Consider the following 27,105-nt stretch of genomic DNA (forward strand, 5'->3'; position numbering starts at 1 on the left):
TGGCAATCCTGTTTAGGACATTTGTTTGGCCTTCGTGGCGGCCCGTGGGGCAGTGAGATGATCCTTGTGTGGTCATGGGGTATTCCAGTGAGGGGATATGTGGTTGGTAGGACATTGTATTGTCTTAAGCGAGCCACGAGAAGGGAACCTGGTTAGGAATAGGACTCAGACGTGTTCAGAATTGTTTGCTCGCGACTCTTGGGGGACTTCGGTTCTCCTAGTACCGCCATATTCCAAGACTTTGTGGCTTGGGAGTGTGGTTGGTATATCGACTTCGGATGACGATCTGAAGGCGCGCTGTAGGGTGACGACCCGAGAGACGAATATTGGATTTCTCCTTATACATTATGACATGCGGGTTTAGGCCCGATGAGGAGCCAACATTATGGCATGCAGAATTAGGTCTGATGAAGAGCCAATAAAAACTCAAGGTTTAGGCCTATGAGACAAGGAAAGTCCAAAAGTCGAGAGCAAATAACGCCTAGAGCGTGAGTCTATCACCTAGAGGTGACCTTTCGTATATCAGTCGGAGGAGTGCGGGCCGTGGAGTCGGTAGCACATGAGTCCTTGGCTGAGTGTTGTTTGAGATTTGAGGACGAATCTATTTTGGTGGGGGAGAATTGTAACGCTCGCGAACCAAAACTCTGCGTTTTGGGGGTGGGTGTCGATCGACTCTCATGTGGTGTTGGTCGACACCACTTATTTCTAGTTCGACCAGATTGATTTAATTATCAATTTGGACCGGTTTGGTTTAGTAAAAACCATTGAACCGAGATATTTAAGTGGGTAAACAACCTAGGTCGTGTTTTATTTTTGTCTTGGTCGCCGTTTGTTCTTTTTGAGAGAGAAAGAGGAGAAAACAGTTTCTAAGAGTTCTTGTGAGAGTTTGTGAGATTTGAAGGCATTTTTGGAGAGATCTTGCTGTGAGAGTGAAGATCCAAGGCTAGGAACGTGGTGGGAAGGTTTCTGTGGTGGTAGCTTTGTCCTTTGGGCTTAGATCTCTTTGTTGGCTAAGGTGAGTGCATGACCATGGCTTATCTAAGCTAAGATCTCTGTTTCTGTGATAGTGTGTGTTGTTTGGTTGTTTGTTTCTGGTTGTTTGTGAGTTTTTCGTAGCTCCTGAGGCTTGGATTCGTTCCTGGGATTGTGTGGGATGAAGAGGAGAAGTTTGGAGGCGAGATTCGGAGGTTCTGTTCGAAGGAAATCACTGCTCGACAGTGGTGTCGGTCGACACCAATGTGGTGTCGATCGACACTAACGCGAGGACGGCTCGGGAACTTAGCGAGTGTCGGTCGACACCGTTAGGGTTTCGGGCGTCTCGAGCAGGTGTCGGTCGACACCCAAGTGGTGTTGGTCGACAGCAGATGTCCAGTGTCGGTCGACACCTTCTGGTATCGGTCGACACCATTCTGACAGTAACCGGATCGTGTTGGGTCACTTGTTCATGTTCCTGGTTTGTTTTATTATTGTTGTTTGTGGTATGAGAGATCTTATTGCTTGTGTGTATAGCCTAGTAGATGGGAGGATTTCCTCACTGAGTATTTAACAAATACTCATGCATCTCAATTTGTGTTTGTGGTGCAGGTAAAAGCAAAGTGTGGTCGTGGAATCAAGGCAATGTGGAATCAAGGCAATGAAGAGGAAGATGTACTAGGGACTCGATTGGATGTTGTTTGGCATTGCTAGGTTGCTAGAGTTGGGTCTTTAGAACTTATTAGGTTGCCGGTTTTTTGGTTTCCTGTTGTTTGACATTGAAATGGTTAGAATTGGTTGTTGGTTACTCTATTATGGATTAATATTGGATTATTGGTTCAGTTGGTTATTTAATTGGTATTGTTATTCCGCTGTTGTTTGTGATTATGGTTAGGTGGCTAGTGGGTATGGGACCACTAGTCATAGTTATTATTATTATTATTATTTATTATTAGAAAAAAAACGGATCAGGTCGTTTCAGTTTGGTATCAGAGCCCTTACTGTTCTAGGTTTGGGTTCACTAGGTTTCTGTTGTGTTGTCTGGGATTGCATGTCTTAATTGATTATGTGAGTTAGTCAATTGTGTGTGGCATGGAGTCCTAGAACATCTTCTTCGAGCCAACATTAAGATTCCACAATGAGTTTTTGTTTTTGTGTTCTGTTTATTGTGTGCTTAGCCTTCTGCTCATGGTAGTGCAGATGGTTAGAGAGGATGTTGTTGCTGGTCGTGGTCGTGGACACGGACGTGGTCGTGGACGCGGACGTGGTCGTGGACGCGGACGTGGTCGTGGACGCGGACGTGGTCGTGGACGCGGACGTGGTCGTGGACGCGGACGTGGTCGTGGACGCGGACGTGGTCGTGGTAGGGGCAGAGTCTCAGTGGTTAGTGAGACTGCGGACCAGAGTGTGATAGCAGAGGGTGTCGGCGAGTCGCAGGGTGTCCAGGGGGATTCCATGAGTGTGGCCGGAGGGGGCAGTGTTGATGCCCCAATAGCCGGTGATGTTAGGGCCCCAGGTGCGGGTGTCCCAGTGGGTGGAGTCCCGGGTGTCAACCTTGCGGGTTTGCTGGCACAGTTGTTGGAGCGGTTGCCACTTGTGGCACCGGCTCAGGCTCAGGTAGTGCCACCAGTGGTGGCGGAGGAGTGGCATCGACAGTCTCAGGTAATGCCACCAGTGGTGGCGGAGGAGCGGCACCTGGGGACTGCATCGACCAATGCTAGTGAAATTTGCATCGACCGATGCTTCCATCGCATTGACCGACGCATGCTCGACATCACGCAGAAACCCTAATTGCAGACGCCTCCACATGGCATCGACCGATGCTCTTAGGTCAAACCGCGTCGTCCTCGCACTTACATCGTCCTGACGCACAAAGTGCATCGACCGATGCACATGCCAAGCACCGTTTTCTCCGAAACTTCTCGCCGGATCTTTGTTCCTGCAACCACAAGACTCGATGCCAAGCCACAAGAAAGCCTCACACGTACCTAAACAGCATTCTAACAAGCCAAACAACACATAAACAAACAGATCAGAGAATCTCTAGCTTAGATAAGCCATGGTCATGCACTTACCTTTGCCACAGAAGAAATCTGACCTAAACACAGGAATAAAACGCTCCTAGGAAGCTCCTACAATGATCCCAGCTATAGATCTCTACAGAAATAGCTTCCAACTCCAAGAAGTCACCAAGAACACTCAAGAACACCAAGAACTCTCTTTCTCTCTTTTGTTTCTCTCAAAAGCGGCCAAACTCGACTAATGAGACAAAAGACGGATTTAAGGGTTTTCCCTTTCCCTTTGCCCAAAACGCAGCGTTTAACTTAAGTCAAAATGCAGAAATTGAACCTGCATCGACTGATGCTCCTCCAGCATCGACTGATGCACATCCCCAAACCGGGATTTTGGTTCGCGGATGTTACACTTATATAGAGGGGTGTTTTACAATCCTTTTCCTTTTAGGATTAAGAAAGTTTTTTTAATATAATAAGATTACAACTATCTTATGCATCGTTTTACCAATGTTGAAAACTTTGATTTCTGATCGTTAGAATTGACACGTGTCACGATCTGATGAGTTGCGAACTTGGATATTTAATCGTTAAAACTGACACGTGTCACGATCTGGTGAGTTTTTAACTTTGATCTCTGATCGTTAAAACTAACACGTGTCACAATCTGGTGAGTTACTAACTTTGAGAACCAAGCTTTATGTAATAAGATATATATATATATATATATATATATCTATTTTAATTGCCAAATTAGGAACCAAACTCTCTATATAATTAATAATTATTAATTTAGTTGTATTATTAATTTAGATAGATTTTATAGTAAATGGAATCATATGAACTTCATATGATTATGAATGGTTTGCTATTTTCGTAATTATGAGACATCTATTAAAAATAATAATCTATATATAATAGCAATACGAATAAATGTCATCAAATGTTGTGTTTTTTCAATCATACCTATTGGATAAATTTCTAAAAACATATGTAGAAAATTAAATTGTGTGTTTTACAAAAGTTGTGATTGTTTATTGTAACGAGGTTTTTTTGTAAAGTTGCAGCTGTTCATAGTAGAGTTGTGTTTATTCGAATATTCACATCTTTTGATATATATATATATATATTTGTCTGTTTGAACTGTTTTCATTTTTTTGCCATGACACAAAATAATATAAAATTTCAATCTCAACGGTTTTGACAGTTCTCTAAATAATTTTATAGCATTCATTCTTTTAAAAGTAAAAAAATTCCTTCAATTCTTGATTTAACAAAAGATTTTTGGAATGATGAATCTGATTTAAAACTTTTAGTTAATTTTATATATATAAATTTAATAAAAATACCTAGATATAATAGCAATCCGAATAAATGCCACCAAAAGTTTGTTATTTCAATTGTACCTTTTGGATAATTTTCCAAAAGTGTAGAAAATTTAAATTGAGTGTTTTACAAAAAGTTGCGATTGTTCATTGTAACAGTTTTTTTTTGTAAAGTTGCAACTGTTCATTGTAGAGTTGTGTCTATTCAAATATTCGTATCTTTTGGAATATATATATATTTGTCTGTTTGAACTGTTTTCCTTTTTTGCAATGAAACAAAATAATATAAAATATCAATCTTAACAGTTTTTTACAGCTCTCTAAATTATTCTCTATCATTCATTCTTTTAAAAGTAATGAAATTCCTCAAATTCTTGATTAACAAAAGATTTTTAGAATGATGAATTTAATTTACAACTTTTATTTAATTTTATATATAAAAATTTAATAAAAATACCTAGAGTTTTTTTCCAAGAGTTAGATGAATTATATAGTGAGTTTTTGAATTTTACTTTTGAATATGGTAATAAAGATGCCTTCTATTTAAAAGCAGTTTATATGAGTTTGTAGGTATAATTAAGTGCAGACACAACAGTTGTGATTTTTCGTAGTAACTTTCGTAAAAAATTGTTTTTATTTGTTTTTTTTAATTGAAATGGTTGTATCTGTTCATTGTAGAGTTTTGTCTTTTCACTATATTTTATTTATATTTTTCATCACAATTTTTCGTTCTAATAGGTGTGTCTATTTAAATAGTCATGCTTTTTGAACTCTCTTTATATTTGTCTCTTCATCACTAACTAAAAAGTTTGTTGAAACAAATTTTCCATTTTATGTTGAATCTAAATAATTTAATAGTAATATATAATATTCCACGTTATTCTATAATCTAACTAAAATTTTAGAAATGATTATAGCAATAGAGAAATTTAATACAACTTAATAGAGAATTTATAATTACGTCTATTTATCGTAACTTTTTGTTAAAAAATATATTTTAATATTTTAAAATAATAATAACAATATGAATAATTGAAAACAACACTTGCGCTTTTTGTAGTATTTTTGTGTAAAAAAATTTTTTTTTTAACTCAAACAGTTGTATTTGTTCATTGTAGAGTTGTATTTTTTCACTATATTTTATTCATATTTTTCATCACAACTTTTTGTTCTAATAGGTGTATCTATTTAAATAGTCATATATTTTGAACTCTTTATATATTTGTCTCTTCATCAATAACTAACAAATCATTGTTTGTTGAAACAATTTTTTCGTTTTATGTTTAATCTAAACAATTTGAATATTAATATCTAATATTCAATATTATTATATAATCTAACTAAATTTTTTGAAATGATTATAGTAATATAGAAATTTAATAACATTTAATATAGAATTTACAGTTGCATCTATTTATCGTAACTTTTTGTTAAAAACTATTTTCATATTTAAAATTAATTTTGTTTTGTTTTTAAGAGTTGTGTATTTTAATTTTAATTTTTCGTTGATATAGTTTCACTTATTATTAAATATATTTTTAAGTATAGTTATTTAATAGAAAATTAGATTTACTCATTACAACCATTAGTTCAATATTGTCAGTTAGGATTACTTTATCATAATGATTTTTTAATTGTAGCTCTTACCATAATTCTTCATAAAAATATTTTATGTATAATACTTTAAACAATATGTTTTGCAAAGTTGCGTCTAATCTACATAATCTTTTTTGTTATAAGTTTTTATTTTTATGGTTGTGTTTTTAGTAACAATTTATGTATTCAAACTATTCGATTATATTCAAAAAATTTCATAATGTATAATTTTTTTTCTTTTTTTTCTTTCTAAAATACTATATTGGAGGAAGTCTGAATCCTAGTAATAATAATAATAACAACGAATGATTCAAATATTGCTCTGCGAAAATAGTATATTATCATTCTTAAAGATCCAAATATCTTAAAACCCAGTTGTCTATCCATAAAAAAAACAACCACAAATCTTTTCCTTTTGACATGAAACGATCATTCATAAACAAAACAACAAACAAGCTGAAAATCGAATGATTTAAACATTACTATTCTGTAGAGGGTCACCCAAATATCTTAAAATAACGACAGCAAATATATATATATATATTTTTTTCGACAGAAGGATCACATAATTTAAGCCGTAAATTTGTAAAATAACCCCTCTCTTTACTTGGACTTACCAGGCTGAGGTCATCTTAAATTCAATATTAAGTTATTAACTATCAAATGACTCGGATCCTACAATTTTTGAAACACCCTTTTTTATATTCACCAACGGTCAAAAACATCCAGTAGCCGTCGTTTAAATCCTCAGATCGATCTTTCCAAAAATTGCAACTAGCCGTTACGATTCTCTCTCTCTCTCTCTCTCTCTCTCTCTCTCTCTCACTCTCTCTCTCTCTCTTGCCATTTTCTTGGTTCATTGTTTCTTTTAACAACCCAAAGATTTCAGATTTGTTAACAAATTAAGGATTCCGAACAATTTGTATAAGTCAATGGCTTCTCCAACCAACAAAAATCCCTCTTTTTCTCCGCCAATCCCTAACAGACCAAACCCTAAACCCAGAAACTCTGAAGCCGGTGATCCGTTACGCCGGAGCTTTGGTGGCAACCCTTTTCCGGCGAATACAAAAGTCAATATCCCCTCAGGCTAGGGTCTTTCTCAATTACTCAAAAGTTTCGATTTTTAGATTAGGGTTTAACTTATTCTTCGCAGATAAAGATTTGCTCAATTCGTGAAAGTTTCGATTTTTCGATTAGGGTTTAACTTAGTCTTTGCGGATAAAGGTTTTGCTCAGTTTAGATTAGGGTTAAACTTAGTCTTTCTCAAGTAAAGGTATCTCTTTTTCGATTAATAGATGTGTTTCTTAACTCGTAGATAGATTCTCTGGGCTAATCTTGGTTCTTGTAGATCTTAAGTTCAGAACCTTTGATATGTTCTTGCTGATTGAGGTGTTGTGATGTTTTGTTGTTCATCAGAGTTTACTCGGAGGAACTCTTTTGGTGGAGAAGACAAAGAGAACGAGACCAAAGCTGTTACAACTCCAAAAGTTTCCAAGAACTTCATGTCACCAACATTCTCAGCAGTTTCTAAAATCAATCCATGGCCAAGGAAGAGAGTGTTGTCTGATAAAAACGAAATGTCTCGGTCCTTCTCTGATGTGAAAGGTCTTATCTTGGAAGACAACAAAAGAAGTCATCACCGTGCTAAGTCGTGTGTTTCGTTTTCAGATGTCATACACTCCATTTGTATTGATGAAAAGATGCAGTTTGAAGGGTCACATGACATGACTGTGACTGATTTTTATGAGAAGGAAGTTTATGAGAACAAAGGGATTACATATTCTGATCCAAGGTTCAGGATCAGTCCTCGTCCTTCTGTTCCATACACATCGCCTGAATTCGCAGCTCGTGAAGTTGATACTACATTGTTGCCTCCTTATGATCCGAAGAAGAATTATTTGTCGCCGAGGCCTCAGTTCCTTCATTATAAGCCGAATCCAAGAATCGAGAAGCGTTATGATGAGTGCAAGCAGCTTGAGGAACTTTTCATCTCTGAAAGCTCTTCTTCGGAAACTGAATTGTCTGTAGAAGAATCTGATACATGTGAGGAACAGGACAAGGATGGAGCTGAGGCAGTAGTAGAAGATGAAACTGAAGACGTGGAGCAATTGGAAGCAGAGAGTGATCAAGAAATGGTTTGTGAGAGCGTTAAAGAAACAAGTCAGATTCCAAAACAGTCTAATTTCAGGAAATTCAAGTTCCTTGGTTGGTTTTTGGCTTTGGCCATGGCGTGTTTGTTGGTTTCAGCGACCTTTTCTTCACCGATGATTTCAACTTTCAACGAGTTCCATATCACAAAAGAAATCACAGAGTTTGCAAAAGCTAATAACTTGGACAAGGTGAGTGAAAAGCTCTGGACTTTGACAGAATCATCACTTGTGTATATGGATAAGCTGATCTCAAGTCTTGGAGGAGGGAATGAGGAATATGGTCAATTCCAATTTCATAACTTGACATATACTCTGGAGGATAATACTGTTTTCAAGCCAACAAGTGTTGAAACCAATCTTTTAGATGTCTATGGAGAGGATGGTTCTGTCAATGTCTATGGAGAGGATGGTTCTGTCAATGTCTATGGAGAGGATGGTTCTGTCAATGAAGAACCATTACAAGAGAAGAGCACAGTTGAAACCAATCTTTTAGATGTCTATGGAGAGGATGGTTCTGTCAATGTCTATGGAGAAGATGTCTATGGAGAGGGTGGTTCTGTCAATGTCTATGGAGAAGATGTCTATGGAGAGGGTGGTTCTGTCAATGTCTATGGAGAGGATGGTTCTATCAATGGATCTGACCTAAAGAGTGGAGGAGAGGAGAAATCAGATGGGGATGCAGAAACTAATGAATCTGATGAACAGACTGAGGTGAGATGGAACACAGATATAGAGTTAAGTGAAACTGAAGGGAACTTGAAAGCTCTTTCCGACAATGGCTTCAAGTGGAACACTGAAGAACAGAGAGAGTCTGAGGTGAGTCCTAAAGAAGAGCTTGAAACAGGCTCATCCAAAAAGGACCAGGAGAAGCTGGAAGAAGATATATCCGAAGCTATCTACATTAACCAGCATGTTGAATCCGTTGCCATCAATCTCCACCAGCAAAGAGAGAGTGAGATACTTGCTGCTGAAAGTGGATCAGAAGAAGAAAGTTCTGGAGAAATTGGTGATGATCTTCTTCATCTTGAAGGAAGTTCTACTAACAAGGCTGATAATGATTTAGCCAAAGCTGATGCTAAAAGTGGAACAGAAGAAGCTTTTGAGGAAACTGCAGCAGAAACTAGTGATGATCTTCATCCTGAAGTAAGGTCTGATAATGATTCAGTCAAGGCTTTGATAGTTATGTCCTCGGCTGTGCTGGCTATACTCGCAGCGGTTGCTTACATATACGTTAAGAAGGTAAAACCTATGGCTGCATTTGCTCCTGAACCAGACGCTGAGACCATCATCGAGGATGTAGTACCAGTAGATAATCTGACAAAAGAAAAGCTTTCTGCACTTAAGTTCGAGGCCGAAGAAGTTGATGACAGAATGAGCAACAGTTTCCACAAGAAGAGCTCGTTCCACAAAGAACCTCAAAGTGAAGGATGCAAGAAGAATACCAACAGTAGCAGTAGCAAGTTGAGGAGAGAATCGATGGCATCTTCAGCATCAGAATACTCTGTTGGCTCCTTTTCTTATGGAAGTTTCACAACTTATGAGAAAATACCCATCAAAAGTGTAAGTACCATCATCAAATCAGTGATCACTTGAAGTACAAAGTTTTTGCATCGTTTTTAACACTAACCCGTTTTATGGGATTACACAGGGTGATAGAGAAGAAGAGATGATTACACCAGTGAGACGTTCAAGCAGGATTAGGAACAAACCATCTGGGGTATGATAAAGAGAGACAGACTTGTCATTTCATTCATTGCACCACTCTGCAATGTTTAGTTTCCTATGAATTAGAAATTAGTTTTTTTTTTTTTTTTTTTTCACTTCTATAAATCTCCTGATTTGTACCAAACTTGATTCAATCTTGAATTGATCCAATCCAGAGTGTTCGTTTAGAAAGGTTCTCAAGTTTTCTTCTTGCTCACTCTCTCTCTCGCCTCCAATATCAGTGATATATAAGAAGGTTTATAAATCAAGTTTTAAAGGTTCATTTGTTTTTCTTCCCAAGATTCTTAATTTGGTGTAAGTATACCATCACTGGATTGGACGGATCATAAGTTGTCCTCCAGAAACATTTGATAGATGATGTCTGGTGAAAATTTAAACATTAATCCCATCAACATACGCAAGAGTGAGACCGTTCTCACGATACTCAATGTTCCCTAGATTAGCATAGAACTCGTATACAAAGAAATCCACATCAATAACCGTATGAATAAGACCATCGTATTCAATCAATTGCTAGGCACCAAGAGATTTTGTGCCCTGAAGATACATAAACTTCTGTTGAATGAATTGAAGACGAGCAAGAGAATTGAACCTTAGCTAAAGAATGTGACGAAGCAATCGTTGAGTGAGGGGAAGAGTCAACCAGTTCTTGGCGGACCAATGTTAGAGAATATATTGAATATATTGCCCGCTTAATCTTGGTTCGATTCTTGTGTGATGCGTCAATTGTTTTGATTTTCTAGTTCTGTTTTGTTTATTGGGCCATATCTAATCATTTGTTTTCAACTGTAGTGATTTTGTATAGTTGTAGTTTCGTAATTACTTTTTGAAGGAATTAACAGAAGATTTTTAGAAAGAAATTTTTTTAAAAAAAAGATTCTCTCAGTCGGCCAAGAATATGGAGAAATATAGGAGGAGAGATATATTACTCCTTAAAATATATGAATGTACCATAAATATATACAGGGAGATAATAACAAAATTTGAAAAAGAAAAAAAAAACTTTTGTTCCCAACCTTTTTATAGGAATAGTAATTGCGCCAACTAAGCCTTATAGCGAGGTTACCAAGTCAAACCACACTAGGCTATTTTTTTAAATTTTAATTTTCAAAAATTGTTAAATCAAATCAGATTTATATTTACAAAAATAAAAAATAAAAAATAATAATTTCGAAGTTTCTTCTAAAGACGAGAGAGGAGTGTCGCAGTCTACAGTTGTTTTCTCAACAATCTCGATCTTCTTCTTCTTCTTCTTCTTCTCTCTCTTCAAAGATTTTTTTCGCACAAAACAAACAAATCACTTTATGTGTGTTTTGTCTGATTTTAAGGATTAGTGAATTTTTCTACTTTATTTTTTTTTGTTTTTCTGATAAATTAGGATTTAGAGAGAGGGAAGAGAGAGAAAGAAAGAAAGAGAGGTGCTTTAATGTCTGTGAAGGTAGGAGCTGTATTTGGATCCAGAAACAGAGCAAACCCAGTTCGATATCTGTCTCTTTCATCTTCTCTAAATATCGAAAGACTTGATTTTTATTAGGGTTGTGGGATTTGGGTATTTCGCTTAAATCTCTCTCTCTCTCTCTCTCTCTGGGGTTTGTGAGTGATGAGTGTTTGTGTTGATGGGTCGTTGGATTGAGTTTGATAAGCAATGGTTGATCAAAGAAGAAGCGCATTGGGTTTTTTCTTGTGTTTGGTACTGTTCGACTCTGTTGTTGTTGCTGGCCAAACACGGACTCGATTTAGTGAGAGACTCACTCTGCTTAACCTCAGGTCTTCTTTAGGGTTAAAAGGAACAGATTGGCCAATCAAAGGTGATCCTTGCGGTGTGTGGAGAGGGATACAATGTGAGAACGGTAGTATCACTGGGATCAACGTTTCAGGGTTCAGGAGAACAAGAATTGGTAAGCAAAACCCACAATTCGCTGTTGATCCTCTTCGTAATCTTACTCGTTTGGTATACTTCAACGCCTCTGGGTTAGCACTTCCTGGGAGTATACCTGAGTGGTTTGGTGTTACTTTGTTGACATTGCAAGTGTTGGATCTTAGTTCTTGCTCTGTTAGTGGTGCTGTTCCTTTTACTCTTGGTAACCTTACTAGTTTGAAGACTTTGAATCTGTCTCAGAACAGTCTTACAAGTTTAGTTCCCAGCAGTTTAGGGCAGTTGTTGAATCTATCAGAGCTTGATCTCTCTAAGAACTCACTCACTGGGACTCTTCCTCCATCTTTTAGCTCTCTGAAGAATCTGTTGACTCTTGATGTTTCTTCTAATTACCTTACTGGACCTATCCCTCCAGGTTTAGGAACGTTATCGAAGCTTATCCATCTGAATTTTTCAAGTAATAGTTTCTCCTCTCCGATTCCTTCAGAGCTCGGTGGTCTTGTCAATCTTGTTGACCTTGATCTCAGCATCAATTCATTGTCTGGTTCAGTTCCTCAGGAGTTGAGTAAGTTAAGGAAGTTGCAGCTGATGGCGATTGGAGATAACCTCTTGAGTGGAACTTTACCAGTAGATTTGTGTAGTGCTGAGAGCCAACTACAAAGTCTAGTTGTGAGGGAGAATGTTATCTCCGGTAGTGTACCTGATCTGTGTTGGTCGTTGCCCAAATTGAAGATACTTGACATTGCTAAGAACAACTTCACAGGAATGCTACCAAATTCTAGTTCTGATCCAGACCAGATAGCTACCTCTACAATGGTTGATATCTCATCGAACACATTCTATGGAGAGCTCACACCGATTCTTAGAAGGTTCAGAGAAATAAACCTCTCTGGTAATTACTTCGAAGGTAAGGTTCCGGACTATGTGGCCGGGAAAAATGTGTCTGTTACCAGCAATTGTCTTCAGAATGAGAGGAGACAGAAGCCTTCAGCAATTTGTGCAGCATTCTATAAATCTAGAGGGTTAGATTTTGATGATTTCGGACGTCCTAACTCTACACTACCTACATCAAAAAAAGCTTCTTCAGGGATAAGCCACAGAACTGTAATTATAATTGCAGCAGTGGCTGGTGGGATTGGTTTTATTCTGATATTTGTTATTTTGCCAATTCTTTTGGTTGTGTGTATACGCCGAAGACGCAGAGCGGCACAAGGAGGAAATGTTGACAGGCCTAAGCCTGCAGGGGAAGCTTCACAACAACCACCTAAAGGAGCACAGACTTTTGATTTGTCACGTCTTGGAAATGCTTTTTCGTATGAGCAGCTGCTCCAGGCAACAGCTGAGTTCAATGATGGCAGTCTGATAAAACGTGGCCACTCTGGGAGTTTGTTTCGTGGTTTCTTGGAAAATGGTGTACCCATTGTTATTAAAAAGATTGATGTGCGGGAAAGTAAAAGTGAAGGCTATATATCAGAACTGGAGTTGTTTAGTAAGGCTGCACACCAGAGGCTTGTGCCCTTTTTGGGACACTGTTTGGAGAATGAGAGCCAAAAGTACCTCGTCTACAAGTTTATGAGAAATGGTGATTTGGCTAGCGCTTTGTTCAGGAAACCCGACAACGAAGGTGATGGATTGAAGTCATTGGATTGGATAACAAGGTTGAAAATTGCTCTTGGTGCAGCAGAGGGACTATCTTATTTGCATCATGAGTGTTCACCACCTCTAGTTCATAGGTACTACTACTCTCCTTCTCAGCTTTACGTAATATAATCTTGATACTTTTTATAGCATTGACATAGCAAGACAATGTTTATTGGAAGTGAGATCTGTTCATGGATTGTTAGTGTTTAGTTTACTAGATGGAGAAGCCCATTTGATATTACTTGCTCCTAATTTACTTGTTGCTATATTTCCTAGAAAGCACAAAACCGAGAGTATTCATGTGTGAGTGTTGAATGTTATATAGGGATGTACAAGCAAGTAGCATACTTCTTGATGATAAATTTGAGGTACGTCTGGGAAGCCTAAGTGAGGCATATGCTCAAGGTGATGCTTATCAAAGCAGGATTTCTCGTTTACTTCGGTTACCACAGTAAGTGCTTATGACATTAACAAACCTTCTGGTCCTTGTGTTATAATTTGATTTTTTACTAATGCTTCTCCATCTTCTTTTCGCACTCTTGCAGATCAACTGAACCATCATCTTCAGGTAGTACTCTTCAGATCATAAAACCTTCCATCATGATATAAACTTTAGTTTAAAAATGATTTACATTTGAAGTGTAACATTTCAATTGCTTGCCTAATAAGAACTTTAAGTCAATAGGCTCTAGGAATGTATCAATGGAGCCGGTTCGTGGATGTAGTATCTGACTGAATGAAACCAAATATATTGCTTTGTGAGATTAACCGAGTAGGTTTGGGGATTTTTTGAAGACATCTGATTGTTTTCCTCTCTTTCAGGTGCAGCAAATGCAACATGTTCCTATGATGTTTACTGCTTCGGCAAAGTGTTACTAGAGCTAGTAACAGGGAAGCTCGGGATCAGTTCGCCAGACAACGCAATAGCAAAAGAGTACATGGAAGAAGCTTTGCCATACATCAGCACAAACGAGAAGGAACTAGTAACGAAGATCATAGACCCGTCATTAATGGTAGACGAAGACCTTCTAGAAGAAGTATGGGCAATGGCCATCATTGCAAAGTCATGCCTAAACCCAAAACCAACAAGACGACCATTAATGAGACACATTGTGAACGCACTTGAGAACCCACTTAAAGTAGTAAGAGAAGATACCAACTCAGGTTCAGGCTCTTCCCGGTTAAGAACAAACTCGTCAAGAGGGTCTTGGAACGCTGCTATATTCGGGAGCTGGAGGCAGAGTGCGTCAGATGTAACAGCGGTTCAAACAGGAGCTACAACAAGTGGTAATAATGGTGGTGGTGGTGGTAATGGTTTGAGGAACTCGGGGTCACAAGGAAGCAGTGGAAGGAACAATAACAATGGGAACTCATCGTCAAGAAGACGACAGTCTAGTGAGATTGTGCCGGAACCTGCTGCTTATGGAGTAGTAGAGGATAATTTATGATTCGTTTCAGTCGATTCTTTGTGTCGATAATAACAGAGGCAAAGAGAGTCCTCAAAGGTAGCATAAATGTTAGAAGGGAGGATTTGTATTTTTTTTTAAATTTGTTTTTGTCTTTAATATATATTTTTTTTATGTTTCTTGGGGTTAGGATTGGTGGAGTTAGAATTTGTAGTTCATTTTTTTTTTTTCTTAATTTTGGTTTTTGGTTTAACGAGGAGTTTTTTTGTAAATTGTAATTCTTGAAGATTGGGTTTTGTTTTTTTTGGTTTCTTTCTTATTGTAAGAAAGACCAGAAAACAAGAAAAAGGTTGGGTTCGTTTTACATTTGTTTCTCAGTTCCAACTTTTTTACTTCATTCCTTTTTCTTGGATCTGATTTCGTACGTGTGGTGAAGCTCTATATGATGACTGTATTCGCTCGTGGGAAGCTTATTGGGAAAATAAAAGGAAAGATTTTACAAAAAGGAGAAGGTTCTACCTAGAATTGAATTCGGGTTACTGGATTCAGAGTCCAATGTCCTAACCGCTAGACCATAGAACCATTTTGCATTGAGACATCAAATAATGTTTATATCTTTGTAAAACCAAATAATGTGTATATCTAGGCTTAAGCTACTCTGTCTTAAGTTAGGTTCCATGGAAACTTTCCCCGTTTTTCGTTTCTAAAACGTTAAGAAACCATAAACTCTACGAAACATAAAAATGTTACTTAAAAGCAATTTCTAAACTTTTTTTATTTGGAAACACGATAAACTCGCGTTTCCAAAACAAATAGATGACGAAATCTTACATTTTTAATTTAGAAACTAAATAAAAAAATATTTTGAAAATATTTTGATTAATGATATATATAGGTAGTGATTGGAAGCATTGAAAAAGTGGTTTTTGTTGTGAATTATAACTAGAATACACTTATACGTGTTTTGTAATATTTTGTAAAGTGAACAAGAAATAATAAAGAGAGAGGAAGGAGAAGCCAACGAGAGTGAGAGAGATTAGAACTCTTTCTTTTGATCAAAGACAACTTATGTATTACTCTTCTTACACAACTTTTTATTTATAGTACATTACAAAACACATGAGTCACACCATCCATTAGTTTAGGTAATGACAAGTGTTAAATTTACAAAGATTGTGTAACACTACATGGACAAGTGTAATAACATGTGTCTTATGATGGAAAAATCACACATGTGTTTTACAATACTCCCCCTTGATTATCCATCACCATCGACGAGTTACGTACTACCTCATTAAAAACCTTGTCACGAAAAAACCCATTGGGATAAAAACCATGACAAGGGAAAAAGAATATAGTAACGTAATCTCCCCCTTGAAAAGATATGTATAATCTTTCTTCATAAATCTCGTAGATGACGCATTCCAATACTGTGAATATGCTTTCTGAATGTGGTAGTCGGAAGTGCCTTTGTGAATAGATCTGCTGCATTGTCACTTGAGTGGATATGTTGGATATCAACTTCCTTCTTTTGCTCTAGTTCTTGTGTGTATGAGAAAAATCTTGGAGGTATATGCTTTATTCTGTCGTATTCTTTGATTTGGGCGACACAAGCAGCACTGTCTTCAAACAATGTTGTTGGCTCTTTACTGGTGACTATTCCACTTGATTCTTGTATGTGGTTAGTCATTGATCTGAGCCATACACATTCCCTCGATGCTTCATGAAGAACAATTATTTCTGCATGATTTGAGGAAGTGGCGACCAAAGTCTGTTTCTGTGAGCGCCATGAGATTGTAGTTCCTCCAATTGTGAAAACATATCCAGTTTGGGATCGGGATTTATGTGGATCTGATAAATATCCTGCATCTGCAAAACCAACAAGACCAACCGAAGAGTTTCTAGGATAGAATAATCCCAAGTCAATCGTACCTTGAAGATAACGGAGAATATGTTTTATCCCATTCCAATGCCTGCGGGTAGGGGATGAGTTGTATCTTGCAAGTAGATTCGTAGCGAATGCAATATCTGGTTTAGTGCAATTTGCAAGGTACATGAGTCCACCGATAGCACTCATATAAGGTACTTCGGGACCAAGTATTTTCTCGTTATTTCCACAAGGTCTGAATGGATCACTATCGATATTCAGAGATCTATTGACCATTGGAGTACTCAAAGGAGTCGTTTTGTCCATATTAAAGCGCTTTGAAACCTTTTTCGTATAATTTGATTGATGCACAAATATTCCATCTTGGAAATGTTCTATTTGGAGTCCAAGACAAAATTTAGTCTTTCCAAGATCTTTCATTTCGAACTCTTCTTTTATATGAGTTCTTGCATCATCAATCTCCTTTTGAGTTCCAATTATATTTAGATCATCAACATATACAACAATGATCACAAATCCCGATGGAGATTTCTTTATAAAGACGCATGGGCATATTTCATTATTAACATACCCTTTCTTCAACAGGTATTCGCTTAAGCGATTATACCACATGCGCCCAGATTGTTTTAATCTGTAAAGTGATCGCTGTAATTTGATCGCACAAATTTCATTAGACTTAAGTCTAATGCCTCAGGAATCTTAAATCCTTCGTGGATTTTCATGTATATATCATTATCCAATGATCCATACAAATATGATGTCACTACATCCATAAGGTACATTTCTAAATTCTTTGAAGCCGTTAGACTCATTAAGTACCTAAATTTAATTGCATCCATGACTGGAGAATATGTTTCTTCATAATCAACTCTAGGTTTTTGAGAAAAACCTTGTGCAACAAGTCGGACTTTATATGTGTAATATCATCTTTCTCATTTCTTTTTCTCACAAATACCCACTTGCAACCAACATGTTTTACATCTTTAGATGCAGTGACAAGAGGTCCAAAGACATTTCTTTTATTGAGGGAGAGCAACTCAAGTTGAATAGCCTTTTTCCATTTCTCCCAATCAGGCCTATGTTGGCATTCTGATACGGACCTTGGATCTGGATCATCTTTTTCATGATCGATCTCTTTAGATACAGAAAAAGAGAATATTCCATTATCATCATCGATTTCATCTCTATACCATGATATTCCATTTTGGGCATAGTTAATAGAAATCTCATATTTTTCTGTATCATGCTGAGGATTTTTCTCTTTATTCGGTTCTTCTTGAACCTTTTCATCTCCCATTTTCTTTTTCTTTCGGGGATTTTTATCTTTAGAACCCATTGGCCTCCCCGTTTCAATTGAACCTTAGGTTCATTGGCTTTGCTCCCATCTAATTCCTCTCTAGGAATTTCAACTCTTGATGGTGCATTTGCAGCGGGGATATATGACTTTGTCACCCTTTTTGTATCTATGAACGCATCTGGTAATTGATTTGTCAAACTTTATAAATGTACAATTTTCTGAACTTCCAGTTCACGTTGATTTGTAGGGGGATCAAGATATATCAAAGATGGTGTATACCATGTAATATCTTTTGGTACTTGTTTAATTCCTCCCCCTAACGCTGGAAATTCATCTTCATTAAAATGGCAATCGGCAAAACATGCCGTAAACATATCACCAGTTTGCGGTTCAAGATATCGTATTATACTCGGTGATGCATAACCGACATATATACCCAATCTCCTTTGTGGCCCCATTTTTGTTCTTTGCGGTGGGGCTATAGGAACATAAACCGCACATCCAAAAATACGGAGATAGGATATGTTTGGCTCTTGGCCAGATGATAATTGTAAAGGGGAATAGTTATTATATGCACTTGGTCGTATTTGGACCAATGCCGCAACATGCAATATAGCATGACCCCATACAGAAATTGGGAGCTTTGTTCTCAATATTAACGGTCTAGCTATGAGTTGTAGTCGTTTAATTAATGATTCAGTCATGCCATTTTGTGTATGAACATGAGGAACCGGATGCTCAACATCGATTCCTATTGACATACAATAGTCATTGAAAGCTTGTGAAGTGAATTCACCAGCGTTATCAAGCCTGACTTTCTTTATGGCATAATCAGGGAATTGAGCTTTCAACCTGATTATTTGGGCAATGAATTTTGCGAAAGCCGTGTTTCGTGTTGTCAATAGTCACACATTTGACCATCTACTAGATGTGTCAATCATTACCATAAAATATCGAAACGGCCCGCATGAAGGGTGGATAGGTCCACATATATCATCATGTATTCTCTCTAAGAGCATTGGTGATTCATTCCCAACTTTGGCTGGTGATGGCTGAATTATGAGTTTTCCTTGAGAACATGCATCACATGAAAACTCATCAGATCTAAAAATCTTTTGGTTCTTTAATGGATGACCATTAGAATTTTGCACAATTTTTCGCATCATGACTGAACCAGGATGTCCAAGTCTTTCATGCCATATCTTAAATGTACTAGTAACCTTAGAGTTTACTGTAACATAAGATGCAAAATAATTTATTTTTGTGCAATACAATCCAGAGTCTCTATATGATATCCATTTCTTCGGATATCTCTGAAACTAATCAAGTTTCTATGAGACTTAGGGCAATATAATGCATCAATTTCAAATTTTGTTCCTCTTTGCATTGAAAAATTGGCTTTTCCACAGCCTATAATAATCTTTGCATTACCACATATAGTGCTCACGCTTCTAGTGCAGTTTTCTATTTTGAGAGAGGAGAAATATTTTTTCTCTTTAATTATTGAGTGCGTTGTAGCACTGTCTGCTAGACAAATATCTCCATCCTCAATCTCAAAATTTGACATTTTCTGAGATAAAATATTTATAAAATAAACATTAATAAAATAACATAAAGTCTTACAAAAAAAACTTATGATATATTACAATAAAACTATTATCCAAAAAAACATATATTAAGAACATAAAATACATATCAAACTATGACAAAGCATATTATGACATATGGGCCTTATTCGCATGATTTTCCGTTTTCATGATCAACGAGAAAATCTGCGATGTCGAGATGAGCTTCATCATTTAAACCATGGAAGGAAGGTCCAGCTTCATCAAAGATGAAGTTGGTCTCATTATCCCTTTCTTTTTTCTTCTGAGATGCTTGATACAGATCGGCTAAATGTTTTGGAATATGACAGGTCTGATACCAATGTCCTTTCATGCCGCATCTGTAACAAGTACTTTCATCTTGTTTCTTTAAAACGCGACCAACATCATTCACTTGAAGATTTTTGTTGGTTTTTCTAGCGTTGAAGTTATTAGGATAAAAACCTCTTCCTTTTCCTCTTCCACGACTGTGACCACGACCTTGACCGCGTCCGCGTCCGCGTCCTCGTCCTTGCCAATTATTATAACTGGATGTAGCAACATTCACTTCTGAAAGTGGAGCTGATCCATTTGGACGGGTTTGATGATTTATCATCACGAGCTCATTATTTTGTTCAGCAACATGCAGAACTTGCATCAATTCAGAATATCGAGTATACCCTCTTTCTCGATATTGTTGCTGCAGGAGTACATTTGAAAGATGGAAAGTTTGGAATGTTTTCTCGATCATATCATAATCGAAAACTTCTTCTTCGCAGAGAGCCATCCTTGAAGTGATTCTGAACAAAGCGGAATTATACTCACTTACACTTTTGTAATCCTGAAACCTCAGGTTTAGCCATTCATGTTTGGCTTTTGGTAAGATCACATACTTTTGGTGATCAAACCTATCCTTAAGAGAGATCCAGAGATATGCAGGATTTTCTCTCGTGATGTATTCATTTTTTTAAACCATCGTGGAGATGGTGACGCAAGAACATCACGGCAACCCCGTTTATGATGGATCAAGGGTTTTGAGAAGCCCATTCCCTTTTAGATAAAATTTTGCATCTAATGCCCATGTCATATAATTTTTCCCAGAGAAATCAAGGGGGACGAATTCATGCTTTGCCAAGTTTGACATGATTAATATATAAATAATAAAACAATTTGTTAAATATAAAATTATATGAAACACTTTTGTAAAATCTTGTTTTAGCAATAAATATAAACTATAAAAAAAAATATAAGCTATATGATATATTTATAAATTAAAACAATCATTTTAGGAGGCATAGCCTTCCATATGATTTATTATATATAGATCTGAACATATGATCAAGGAGGCAAAGCCTACCATAATGATCAAGAATGTAGATCTAAATGATCAAGGAGGCAGAGCCTACCATTAGATCAAGAAATATGTATAGTATTTTACTCTATAAATAATACATATAGTAATATGCATATAAACTAATTAAATCAAATTAAATTTTAAAAAATTAACATAACTTAAATGTTACCTCAAACTTATGACGGATCGCAAATCGCTTATGCTCAAACTTGCAACGGATCGAGAGTCTTTCGTGCTGATAACGTGTTGCGAATTATGACTAGAATACACTTATATGTGTTTTGTAATATTTTGTAAAGTGAACAAGAAATAATAAAGAGAGAGAGAGAGGAAGGAGAAGCCAAGGAGAGGGAGAGAGATTAGAACTCTTTCTTTTGATCAAAGACAACTTATGTGTTACTTTTCTTACACAACTCCTTATTTATAGTACATTACAAAACATATGAGTCACACACCCATTAATTTTGGTAATGACAAGTGTTAAATTTACAAAGATTGTGTAACACTACATGGACAAGTGTAATGACACGTGTTTTATGATGGAATAATCATACATCTGTTTTACAATAGTTTTTACTTTTTTTTTTATGAAACCGCACTTTGAATACCAATCAAATCATTTTCTTAAATTTGCGTTTAAAAGAAAAAAAAAAGATTGCGGATTTACCTGTTGGATAATGCACCGAACCACTTTTCCAACTAAGCACAGATATTTACCCAGCGGTTCTGCGAAAAACACAAATAATACAATTATTAAAATATTCAAAGCAATATATCTATATATATCTATATATATATATATTCTTATATTACTTTTTAAAAATATACTAATGCAAGAATAAATGGAAAAAGATTCTTCTATCTTCTCTCTACCCCTCCTCTCTCATTTATATATGTATATAATATTTTTTAAAAACACTATGAGATTTGTTTAAAATGTATTTGTTAGATGATCTTATACAAAAATACATTTACTAAATAAATTAATGGATTCACAATTATAATGATGATGTAAATGTTATAGATTCAGTTTCTTAAATGATTTAATGGATTTCAAATTATAAAGATTGATTTAAATGATTAATAAATTTAGTTTATATGTTAATAAATATTATTCACACTGCTTTTATGTATCTTACCATTCACATATTTTTAAATACTGCAAATAGTGGTTTTCATCAATCAAACTTTTTTTGTAACCGCTTATTATGCATAAACCGCACTTATCCCGTAAATATTTTTGTCCCACACGTACCGAAGTTGATCCGTACCGCACTATCAAACTGCTTTTCCCGCATAACTAAATACACGGTTACCATTCAAACCTATAGTGTGTACTTTTGTACTTTAATCTCCGAATCAGATTTCCTTATCTTTGCTATTACTTTTAGCTTAAACCCTCTTAAATCTGTAGAGTATTCAATCGATTTTGGGTTATTGTATTTAAAATTTAGAGATTTCAATTAGATTTGAAATTTGTGTTGATAATTAATGGATATTGGGTTGATAACCAACTATTATGGGTCGATTAAGACATATAAATGGACTGTAGTGGCTGAATCGTAGTAAAAAATAGACATATTATGGGTAACCTTTTTTACTCACACAATTACTTCAAAAACCATCACGATTGATGTTCGCTATGATCTCTTAGACCATGTACAATGGTTATAACATTCAACAACTTTCACCTCTATTTTTAACCTTTCCCATAATCATTCCACAAATCTTCATTTAAAAAAGGGACGTCCGGGTGTAGCCCCATCTAAAGTTTCGTTTAAGTCTGTAACCCCACAAAACTTTTAGTTCTTGCTCTGGCTACACATCAAAACTTCAACAGGTCGTACCCCCACAGAATTTAAATATCGAGTTACGACCCCATGGTCGTTAGTTACCAACGTTTTCCGTCTTATTCCTTACTAAACCAGCTTAAATTAAAACTAAACCAAAACTCTATTTAGTTTTAACTAATTCATGGTTTTAGGCATTTATATCAAAGCCGTCAATCAGTTTTAATATAACAAAAGGGGAAAACACAACCGTAATCCCCATTTTTCTCGATTTGGAACCCAAAAATTGTGAGTGAGGATTCAACAAACTGAGCTTACAGAGGAAAATATCTTGATTCAATGAGGTAACATATTCAATTATTAGTTCCTTTTGATTTAAAACCTTAAATGGTGATTTTAGTTCTGTAACGTTGTCCCCTAAAAAAAGAAGTTTTGTAACGTTATCATGTTACAGTGAGAATAACAATGAAGACGAGAGAGAGCAAACTCGTGAGATGAGAGTGATTCAAGTGACCCAGATTATGCTACTCCTGCTGAAGAAGAAATCGGTTATGGGGAAAGTGATTCCGATTCTGAAGGTGATGAAGAAGTGATGGACAGATTTCACTTAGAGATTGAAGATGAAGTAGCTTTGTTCAGGGATGAGCTTCCAATACGGCATAATTTATATCCAGATAGTGACAGTGACGATGAGGATGTTGTAGTGGTTGCTAGAAACAGAGGAGAACGCATGATCAGAAGAAGAGGAGATGGAAATTTACATAAGGGACAAGCATTTTACAATGGTGTTACGTTTAAAGAAGCTGTCTTGGATCATGCTCTCAGAGAAGGTCGGAACATTAAACAATACAGGTGGGATAAAAAAATTTTGGGATAAACAATAGATTGAACATATGGGAGGTGAAGATTTATCATAATTATCATTCGTGCACACACAATGGACATTGTGAGATGTTGACTGATCCAGTGATTGCGCGGTTGTTTTTGGACAAGATTAGAAGAGAACCAGATTATATGATGCCCATGAAGATTCAGGAACTGATTTACGAGCAATGGAAGCTGGTTGTGACAAGAAATCAATGTCAAGAAGCAAGGAATAAAGCGCTAAAATGGATCCAAAAAGAATATGAAGATCAATTTGCACATATTCGAGGTTATTGTAGTGAAATCAATGATTCGAATAAAGATTCTACTGTAGCACTTGAAACCATCATACCAGATGGTGAAGACCTCTTTGATCGGTTTTACGTATGCTTTGACATCATCAGAAAATCGTGGAAGGATACATGTCGTCCTCTCATAGGAGTGGATGGTACCTTTCTCAAAAGGACACTCAAAGGTCAGTTACTTGCTGCTATAGGTAGAAATGCGTGTAACAAAATGTATCCAATAGCATGGGCTGTAGTACAAGCGGAGGATGAGAAGAATTGGTTGTGGTTTATCCAAAAGTTAAAGTCTGATTTGGATCTTAAAGATGGGGATGGGTTTATCATAACCTCATATCGACAAAATGTATGAATTTTGTGTGTATTTTCTTGTTTGTTGATAATTATGATATAAGATTTCAGTCTTAAAGTATTGTTTGTTGACTAAATTTCAGGGATTAATAAAAGCAGTGGAGATGGAGTTACCAAAGGCTGAGCATAGAAAATGTGTTAGACACATTTATGGCAACTTGAAAGCGAATCATGGAAAAAAGATGGAGATGAAACCATTTATCTGGAACTTGGCGTGGAGCTATAATGAAACACAATTTGAGAAAAAATCTGCAAAGGCTGAGAGACTACGATGAAGATGTTTACAATGATGTTATGAAGAGTAACCCGAGGAGTTGGTGTAGAGCTTTTTACAAAATTGATGGAGAATGTTGTGAAGATGTTGAAAATAACACTATTGAATCATTCAACAATAGCATTGGAAAAGCAAGGGAGAAACCAGTTTTGCCAATGCTAGAGACAATTCGGAGACTAGCAATGACACAAATTTCATTGAGAAAAACCAAAGCAAGCAACCACCCATCAAAATTTACACCATATGTCCAGAAAATTCTTGATGAAGAGCATGAAGATGCTGACATCTGCACAATATGGCCAGGCACTAGTGGAAAATTTGAGGTTGAAACTGTTTGGGATTCAGAGAGGGTAAACATGACAGACAAGACATGCACTAGTTGCAAGTGGGACATAACTGGGATCCCATGTGTGCATGCCTATGGAGTGATATTGAAAAGAAACCTTGATCCTGATGACTATGTGTCAGATTGGTTTCTCACAACTCGCTGGAGAGGAACATATAATGAGGCAATGATCCCACTGAGAGTTGCTGGTCATTGGAGTCGCGGTGACATATCATTGGTGGGTATACCTCTTGAACCACCACAACCTGGACGGAAGAAGAACCGTAAGAAACAAAAAAGAAAGAAAGGACTTAATGAGTCTCCGTCCAAAAAGAAGAAGAATAAAAGGAAGAATCTGAAACGAAAGACACAAGAATCTCCAAAAAAGACACAACCGAAGAGGACAATGCATTGTAAGAAGTGTGGTGGAGCTGGTCACAATTCTCGGCCATGTGCCAAACGAGCCAAACGAGTTAGTCATTCTATTTATGTAGCCCTTATTTGAGATCGTTTACTTGCTGCTTTTGTAATTTATTTTGTGTTGTTTTCAACTGTTCAGGGACATGGCAAAGCTTGTGCAAGTCAAGTGGATCAAGACTCTTGAAACAAGAGTAGCTTCAGGAAATTAGGTGGATCAAGTTTAACTTTAGTTAGTTTATGTTTTTTAGCACTGTTAAGAAAAGAAGCTCCTTTTTAGCTTTCGAATTATTGGCTTTGTATTGGATGTTATGGTTCTCTTTTAGGTACGTGCATCCTTTTGTCATGGATGTGGATTAGACTTTTTCATGTTTTGGGTTCGGCTTTCTCATGTTATTTGTCTTTTTCTGCTCTAAATACTCTAATACATGACATAACAATCACGATTTTAAACCTTCTGAACTGAGGAAATATTTCAATATATCTACAACCATGAATTAGTTGAAATTAACTGGAATTTTGGTTTGGTTTTAATTTAAACCGGTTTAGTAGAGAATAAGACGGAAAACGTTGGTAACTAACGACCATGGGGTCATAACTCGATATTTAATTTCTGTGGGGATACAACCTGTTGAAGTTTTGATGTGTAGTCAGAGCAAGAACTAAAAGTTTTGTGGGGTTACAGACTTAAACGAAACTATAGATGGGGCTACACCCCGACGTCCCTTTAAAAAAAGGGAAAAAAACAAAAAAAACTGAATGAACAGAGTCCATCTGCTGGAAGCCTATCATAACTTGATGTGTGGCAGTGTTGGTCCCTCTTTCTCTTTATTCAACCTGTTGAATGTTTTCAACATCAATTAATCCACCTCTATTCAACATCTAATTCAACAATCTCATTGCAGTGATTTAACAGTTTGTTCAAAACCTAGTATAGTACAAGAATACAGGATATATGAAAACCTAAATTTATGAACTCTAATTGTTTAAATTATTATCTTCTAAACTTTTAAAAATAATCTAAAATGGTTTTGATCTTTAATTAGTACTAGATTTGGACCTGCACGTACGTGCGGAATTGATTTCAAAAACTAAGTTTACTGTAATGTATATGCAATATATTATATACGTGCAAGGTAATACTTGTCAACATATTTTTTTAGGAATCTTAGTAACATTCATAATGTGAATTTGTACCAGTTTAGTAATCGATTTGTTTTTAATTCAGTTTATACAAAGAGAATAATCAGATTTATTTTTGTTATAAGTAAACACAACTACAACAACAACAACAACAAAAACAACAAAAAGAGAAAAAGGTGGTATGTCTATTACGAGATAGAAAACATTTCTCGTCCCATATATGTCTTGTTTTCTCGTTCATAACTGTGGTTTAAATAATAATCTATCAATTTTAAATTGTATATTTTAGTCCAATAAGTAAAAAAAAATAGGTAAGAGATTTGGTATAACATTTATAACCCGAACTTATGTCAGTTGGGCATTTGGTACAAATTATTTCATATCTATTACAAATTGTTATTAAGATTGTAATACTATAGATTAGATAATATATACCTGCAAAATAATATATTATCAATATACTTATTTTGTTTATTATCGAAAGCTCGCAAGTAACCCGAAAAGCTGCAAGGTTCACTGGAAATTAAATAAATCTTTCTCGTAAAATTCTATTTTGAATTTTAGTTGTCCAACCTAGGGATGTAAGTATGCATCCCTAGGTTGGAAATGATTTTCGAAAAAGAAAAAAACATAATTTTGAGTTTGTTTTTTTAAATAATAATTCTACAAAATATTGCAGTAATTTTTTTTTGTTGAAAAATATTTCAGTAATTTATATTACTCAAATTACTGCTGGGTTTTGAACGGCCCAAGAGAAATAATCCTGTCGAGAATTATAATTTTTTAATAATTTTTTTTTGTCAATGTCGAGAAC

The 27,105-nt window shown here is 36.1% G+C and overlaps 3 protein-coding genes and 1 pseudogene across 6 annotated transcripts; 3 read left to right on the forward strand and 1 right to left on the reverse strand.

The window, feature by feature from the left end:
- The first annotated feature begins 6,596 nt into the window (after positions 1-6,596).
- LOC104792437 (uncharacterized) lies at positions 6,597-9,951 on the forward strand. 2 transcript variants are annotated; one of them, XM_087459365.1, is made up of 3 exons: positions 6,597-6,991; positions 7,322-9,615; positions 9,704-9,951. In XM_087459365.1, the coding sequence occupies exons 1-3, from the start codon at positions 6,838-6,840 to the stop codon at positions 9,776-9,778; spliced, it is 2,523 nt and encodes an 840-aa protein (XP_087315491.1). In that variant the 5' UTR covers positions 6,597-6,837; the 3' UTR covers positions 9,779-9,951. The 2 variants fall into 2 exon arrangements, with proteins under 2 accessions (XP_087315491.1, XP_087315496.1); XM_087459370.1 differs by having other exon boundaries at positions 6,676-6,997.
- An 882-nt stretch (positions 9,952-10,833) lies between these two features.
- On the forward strand, positions 10,834-15,069 carry LOC104792462 (putative LRR receptor-like serine/threonine-protein kinase At2g16250). Of its 2 annotated transcripts, XM_019228425.2 has the most exons (4): positions 10,860-13,389; positions 13,623-13,748; positions 13,843-13,865; positions 14,120-15,069. In XM_019228425.2, exons 1-4 carry the CDS (start codon positions 11,426-11,428, stop codon positions 14,743-14,745), a joined length of 2,739 nt encoding a protein of 912 aa, XP_019083970.2. In that variant the 5' UTR covers positions 10,860-11,425; the 3' UTR covers positions 14,746-15,069. The 2 variants fall into 2 exon arrangements, with proteins under 2 accessions (XP_087315506.1, XP_019083970.2); XM_087459380.1 differs by lacking the exon at positions 13,843-13,865 and having other exon boundaries at positions 10,834-13,389; positions 14,093-15,069.
- A 4,550-nt stretch (positions 15,070-19,619) lies between these two features.
- Positions 19,620-20,258, reverse strand: LOC147949960 (uncharacterized). The gene has a single exon (XM_087511556.1). The coding sequence runs from the start codon at positions 20,256-20,258 to the stop codon at positions 19,620-19,622; it is 639 nt and encodes a 212-aa protein (XP_087367682.1).
- A 2,309-nt stretch (positions 20,259-22,567) lies between these two features.
- Positions 22,568-25,492, forward strand: LOC104792471 (uncharacterized; annotated as a pseudogene). The gene is made up of 4 exons (XR_015596172.1): positions 22,568-22,959; positions 23,070-24,127; positions 24,216-25,203; positions 25,291-25,492. The product of XR_015596172.1 is annotated as an uncharacterized LOC104792471 (transcript).
- Positions 25,493-27,105: the final 1,613 nt, after the last annotated feature.

Source organism: Camelina sativa, chromosome 1, assembly GCF_030686135.1.
Source record: "Camelina sativa cultivar CO46 ecotype springtype chromosome 1, ASM3068613v1".
NCBI classification, from domain to species: Eukaryota; Viridiplantae; Streptophyta; class Magnoliopsida; order Brassicales; family Brassicaceae; genus Camelina; species Camelina sativa.

Excerpts from the sequence above, each read along its gene's own strand:
- LOC104792437 (XM_087459365.1), top strand. The coding sequence starts at position 6,838 with ATGGCTTCTCCAACCAACAAAAATCCCTCTTTTTCTCCGCCAATCCCT. Across the intron at positions 6,992-7,321 it reads AAAAGTCAATATCCCCTCAG|AGTTTACTCGGAGGAACTCT; the intron begins GCTAGGGTCTTT and ends GTTGTTCATCAG. Across the intron at positions 9,616-9,703 it reads AGAAAATACCCATCAAAAGT|GGTGATAGAGAAGAAGAGAT; the intron begins GTAAGTACCATC and ends GGGATTACACAG.
- LOC147949960 (XM_087511556.1), bottom strand. The coding sequence starts at position 20,258 with ATGGCTCTCTGCGAAGAAGAAGTTTTCGATTATGATATGATCGAGAAA.
- LOC104792462 (XM_019228425.2), top strand. The coding sequence starts at position 11,426 with ATGGTTGATCAAAGAAGAAGCGCATTGGGTTTTTTCTTGTGTTTGGTA. Across the intron at positions 13,390-13,622 it reads TCACCACCTCTAGTTCATAG|GGATGTACAAGCAAGTAGCA; the intron begins GTACTACTACTC and ends AATGTTATATAG. Across the intron at positions 13,866-14,119 it reads AACTGAACCATCATCTTCAG|GTGCAGCAAATGCAACATGT; the intron begins GTAGTACTCTTC and ends CCTCTCTTTCAG.